This window comes from Neophocaena asiaeorientalis, unplaced genomic scaffold, assembly GCF_003031525.2.
Source record: "Neophocaena asiaeorientalis asiaeorientalis breed wild unplaced genomic scaffold, Neophocaena_asiaeorientalis_V1.1 scaffold629, whole genome shotgun sequence".
Lineage (NCBI taxonomy): Eukaryota > Metazoa > Chordata > Mammalia > Artiodactyla > Phocoenidae > Neophocaena > Neophocaena asiaeorientalis.
Window position 1 is genome coordinate 1,534,351 of NW_020175468.1, and position 5,892 is coordinate 1,540,242.

The 5,892-nt window shown below is 63.0% G+C and overlaps 1 protein-coding gene across 1 annotated transcript in view; it reads left to right on the plus strand.

Annotated features, from left to right (window-relative positions):
• The first annotated feature begins 3,076 nt into the window (after positions 1-3,076).
• Positions 3,077-5,892, plus strand: part of LRRC4B (leucine rich repeat containing 4B) — a 21,673-nt gene continuing 18,857 nt past the window's right edge. Inside the window, 1 exon segment of the mRNA XM_024768222.1 lies at positions 3,077-3,325. Coding sequence (XP_024623990.1) covers positions 3,077-3,325 — 249 coding nt within the window.

Consider the following 5,892-nt stretch of genomic DNA (forward strand, 5'->3'; position numbering starts at 1 on the left):
GCTGCCCTGCCCATTTTGCAGAAGTGTATCAGGAGGCGGATAGCAGCATACGGCTGAGGTCCAGGGGAGAGGGCTGCATCTGGGGATGGGGTTCTTTGTGGCATGAACAGGGGTTGGCCCTCGGCTGAAGGACTGGGATGACGGTGACATGGGCCCAGGTTCGCTGGTGTATCAGGGGTGGAGGTTAGAGTGCCTGGTTGTGCGGTGTGGTGGGGGGCTTTGGGGGGCTCCTAGGGTCCTGGGGGAGTGCCTGCCTGCAGAGGAGCCCGCTCTAGGTTGTCTGCACTCGGGCTGGGGGGGCAGGTGCACGAGGCGGGGTGGGTCAGCACTGGCCCAGCCTGGTTATGCGGCCGATGAGGTTGTCTGTGCCAGGAGGCCAGGCCTGGAACAGCCCAGACACCCACCCCCACCCCCTTCCCTGGGCAGCCCAGCCTTCAACCTTCCTCCCCGACTTCCCCGCCCTTCCCCGGCTGCCCAGAACCAATGGGTTAATTAGATAACAGAGCCTTTGATTAACGGGGGAGGGGGAGGCCTCCAGCGCTGAGAAGGGGGGCTGGAGGAGGAGGGAGGAGAGGCGCCCTCCCCGCTCAGGAGGCGAGAAAGGAGGGAGGGGGGGGGAGGGAGGGAGCTGAGGCACAGCTTGGCTCTGCACTGCCGTGTGACTAGAAATTGTAATCGCGGAGAGAGAGAGACAGACAGAGCCCGGCCGAGGGAGACGGAGACAGACAGACGGACAGACAGACAGAGAATCCGACCGAGACGGGCTCCCCGACCTAAGCATGTGGAGGGGGGGACCTGGGGCGCAGGGAGAGGCCCAGCGGAAGCCGAGCCACTGGGGTGAGTGTCGCTCTGTGTGGGGGGAGACAAGGATGGAGATGGCGGAGGGCGACGAGGGAGGGGAGGGAGGCCCAGGCTCTGCAGAAGCCATCCTGGGGGAGGGGGGGCAGTGGTGCGGGCTGGCAGCAAGGGAGATGGGGACCGAGGCGGAGGTAGAGACACAGCGGCGGCGGGTCTGGACCTGCGGTGGGCGCTGCGGGCTCCCACCGCCCGAGCGGCATCGCGGTCTGGGGGTTCCCCGGCCTCGAAGGCTGGCCCCCTTGGGCTGCGCCGGCCCTTGGCTCCGAGGGTGTGCGCTGGCTTATCACCAGTGTCTTGAGGTGGGAACAGGACAGGGACAGAGCGTAGGGCTCCCTGTCACTCAGGGGTATGCAAAGACCCCACCGCCCTCACAGACCGCATAGATAGAGGCGCTCACAGCCCCCAGCCCTCCAGGCAGAAAAATGAGTCTGGAGTGTAGACACAGGACCAACCCTCCCCCTATCCCACCCCCATCTCTCTCTGTCTCTGTCTCTGTGTCTCCGTCTAGCTGTTGCTCTTCCCCTCACACATGCGTTCAGACACACGGACATGCGCACATGTCTTTTTATCTGAGTTAAAATGATGTTGGAAACCGCGGGAGGGAACGTGTGTGTGTGCGCGCGTGCGTGTGCGGGGCGGTGGGGAGGCCCGGCGGCCCTGTGTCCGCGGGTCTGGGAGTGCGAGGGCGCGCCCCCGTCACCGCTGTTGCTGTGCGTGTTTGTGCAGACGGCTCCTCTGTCCCCCTGTTCGCCCCACTCGTGGGGAACTCTTGGGTCGGCCGTGTTGGAGCAGAGCTCGCGGGCGTGGGCGCGTTTGTGTGCGCTCGAGGCGGAGACGCTGCGTGGAAGGGTTCGGGTTGGGAGCCCGAGGGGTAAAGGCAGGACCGCAAACCCCTTCTGTCGCTACCCAGCCAGCTCCGTGCTCCTCGGCGGCCTCATCTGTCAACTGGGCATCCTAACAGCTTCCTTCTGTGGCTCCCAGGAAGCTTAAACAAGCGTGTGCAGGTCTGGCGCAGAGAAGGGGCCACTCGCAATTCCGGAGCCATTATTATTGTTGTTTTCATTGTTACTGTCATGACTGGCCCATCCCCCTCTCCGTCTCTGGTCCTGTGGAAACGCGGGTGGGAGGACCTGACCCCCACGCTGCCCACTCCCCTCCCAGAGCTCAGGCTCAGGCTCTCCGGCCCCCCAGCCCCTTCTCCAGCGGGCGGGCGGGCCCAGCACCATCCTGCGTGTAGCAGCCGCTGGCACGGACCCACCAGCTGCCATCGTGGCCTCGAGCACCTGCCACCCTCGACCTCCTCCTCCCCCGTTATCGTCTCCGGTGTCCTCCCTCCGCAGCTGCCTCACCTGCCCACACCCGGCACCTCGCCCCTTGCCTTGTCTGGCACCTCACCTTCTCCTTCAAATTCCCCGTTTGAGTCTAACTCAGATCCCTCCAGCCGCTGCCGCCGCTGCCACTGCTTCAAGGCGCATGGACCATGGGTGATGGCAGGGAGTCTGGGTTGCTGGGAAACTTGGCCTCTACAAACACTCCCTGAAGGGAGAAGTGATGTGGGGGGGCATCCAGGAGGCTGGTCCCCTCCCAGAAGTGCATGCAGGTGGAGAGGGGACTTGGGTGGCTGCTGGGACGGGAGCCAGATCCTCATTGCGACTTCCCGGCTTAGCTTTTCACCTCTTCTCTGTCACTTATGTCTTGTCTGTCTCGTCTCTCACTCCATCTCGACCTATTTATGTCCCTTTTTGAAATCATGCAAAGAACCAAGTTTTTTATCTGGCCGATGTCTCCACTTGCCGGCCAAGCGCCCCTGGGTGAGCACTTCCTCTCCCCCAGACTCAGTTTTCTGTTCTGCGAAATGGGCATAAAGTCTTCCCAGCACAGAGAGGGTGAGATGAGTGTAGGGTGCACAGGGCCAGCCCTCCTCTCTGCCCCCCTCGTCCTGCCCTGATCATCAGGGGTGGCCTCTCCCTCCACAGGGGGTCTGCAGGAGTCTTGCCCCCTTGGGTCCTGAGCCTGGGCAGGGAGGTGATGGTGGTGGCAGCAGAGGCAGAGAGCGGCCTGGATGTCGGGGAGGAGCTGGGCCACTCGGGGGGTCCCTGTCCCTCACTGAGCCTCTCCCTCTCTCTCCCTGACAGCCCCCCGGCGCCCAGGCGGAGCATGAACATTGAGGATGGCGCGTGCCCGCGGCTCCCCGTGCCCCCCACTGCCGCCCAGTAGGATGTCCTGGCCCCATGGGGCCCTGCTCTTCCTCTGGCTCTTCTCCCCACCCCTGGGGGCCGGCGGGGGCGGCGTGGCCGTGACATCTGCCGCCGCAGGGGGCTCCCCGCCGGCCACCTCCTGCCCCACGGCCTGCTCCTGCAGCAACCAGGCCAGCCGGGTGATCTGCACAAGAAGGGAGCTGGCCGAGGTCCCGGCCAGCATCCCCGTCAACACGCGGTACCTGAACCTGCAGGAGAATGGCATCCAGGTGAGCTGGGCTGGCAGCCCAGGGGGGTGGGGGAGGGGCCCAGGGGGTGGCCAGTCCCACCTCCCTGAGCTGGCAGAGCCTCCTGGGCGTCCCCACCAGCTCTTCACGCCCGCCCGTACCCTGGGCACTTATGAGATGCTGTTTGCATCCTAGTCACTTGAGCCGAGGCTGTCTGGGTTTTCTCGGCACAAGGCTCCCTGGGTCTGTACCAGCACACTGGGCCCCAGGGCAGGACCATCTGCCCTCCTCCCACAGCACGGCACAGGTGAGCCCTCAGCCTGGCCCCGGAGCCACAGGTCGTGCTGGGAGTGACCCTTCCCTGAGGCCCCTGTGCCACCTGCACCACCGCACCTGCCGCGTGGCGTCGGCCACACATGATGTAGGACTCTGCCCCTCAGTTTCTTCATCTGGAAAATGGCGATGATATGATCCCTGCCCCAAGGGGCTGGTGCGAGGGCTGATGGGTGTCACACTTGTCAAGGATTTAGAATTGCTCTGGCCCCGGGTGAGCGCTTATATGCTGTGTGGTACGGGGATCACATCCCCACTTGCCGGAGTCGGTGTGACAGCCCTGTGCTCCCCAGTACCTGGCTGGCACTCGGACGGGGCAGCTGCCATCCGATTATAATTGTCATTAAGATGGGCTGTGGGCTTCCCTGGTGGCGCAGTGGATTGGGGGCAGAGCTGTGCTATTTTGAAGCAGGGTCTCCCCCGCTCTGCTTTATTGATGCTGGGGCTGGATCACCCTCAGTGGGGTAGGGGAGCGGGCACCCTGTGCACTGTAGGGCGTGGGGCAGCATCCCCGGCCACTAGAGGCCAGTAGCATCCCGCCCCCCAGTTCCAAATGTGTCTCCAGATGTTGCCAGATATTCCCTGGGGAGGGAGGGAATTTCCCCACCCCCACCCCCGGTTGAGAAACACTGGTTTTTTTTGTTTTGAGCCTGGGCCACCACAGTGCAAGCGCTAACCGCTGGTCCACCAGGGAATTCCCCTGACCTCCAGGTCTTTAAAGCTGCAGCCAGCAACCCCTCCTCCTGCAGCCACCACCCGCTTCCCCCATCCAGTTCCGTCCCCCACGGCCCTCAGCATTTAACACAATGCCCATTTACTTCTAGACAGAGGCCTGGAGTGTGAGATCAGGGAGGGCGTGTGTGGCTGTCAGTTTTACTCACAGATGTGTCCCGAGTGCCTAGACTACGGCCTCCCACGTGTAAGACAACCAAGAGACGCTGAACAGACCAAAGCACTAAGGGGGAGGACGGAGATGCTGGGGCGCTTGGGGCCCGGAGAGGAAGATGGTGAGGGGAGGTTTGCCTGCGGGACCCCAGGACCCAAGAGAGGTGTATTCAGGCAGAGGGATCGTCTGAGCAGCCCCTCAGGGCCGGGAGGGGGACTGGTTATCACAGAAGAGGCTGGACTTCATTCCACAGAGTCCAGGGGGGCTCTGGAGGGCTTTAGGCAGAGGGCACCATCAGGCTTGTGTGGTGGCCCCTGGGAGGATGGGTTGAGTGTATGCCGTCAGGAGGTGGCGGAGCTGTGGCGCCGGTGTCGCTTGGTCGCTGTCACATGTCAGCCAGTGCCCTGCCCTGGACTGGGGCGTGGGCACCTAGTGCAGTGCCGGCCACTGAGCAGCTGTTGGTGGGACTGAATTGTTCAGTGAGCCCACCCAAAGAGAAAACGGCCCAGTTCCTCCAAAGGGATGCTGCTGCTGGTGTGAACTCAGCGGCTCCTCGTCGCAGACGCGATTCTTGATGCTCTAACCTCTCCGCTTCCGGTTCCCATTTCCCGGTTATCCCAGCCTGGCGTGCCATCTTGTTTATTGGTGGACTGCCTCTTCCCTTCTAGAATGTAAGCCACTCAGGGGCAGGGAAGGGCTTTGCCCAGAGCTGGTCCTAGCAGCATCTGTGGACTGTCACATGAATACACAAAGGATGCATGGAGTACCGGCAACAAGGGCGCAGGTGTATGGCGAGAATGAAGGGAGGGTGTCGCCCCCTAAAGGGAGGCACGGACAGAGCAGCTGAGACTGCGGCTTGACGTGTGTGAGGCTGACTCAAACCACACGAGCAGAAAAGGTAGCCTCTAGGTGGAGGCAGCTGGTGAGGTGGGCCTGGAGCCCGGGGACGCAGTCCTGCAGGGGCAGGGGTGTGGTGATGTGACGCAACTCCAGCTTCAGTGGTCCTTGCCCCACGGCCACCCAGGAAGGGACAGCCTTGCCCTTGGCATTGAACCCCTAAGAGGTCCCCTCTCTGCCCCCACAGAGGGGGGGTCTGGTCCCCAGGCTGTCCAGGACAGTCAGATGGGGGCCCTGATCCCTTCCTCTTCCCCAGGGTCAGACCAGGATGTGCAGTGGGGGAGGGGAAGTTTAGCTCAGAGCCCTCTTCTCTCCTGGTTCTATGGGCTGGGATAGGAGAGGCCTGCATGGGGACAGGGGATTGACCAAATGCCTTTAAAACAGTGGTTCTCTGGGAATTCCCTGGTGGTCCAGTGGTTAGGATCCGGTGCTCTCACTGCCAGGGACCCGGGTTCAATCCCTGGTCGGGGAAGTAAGATCCCGCAAGCTACTC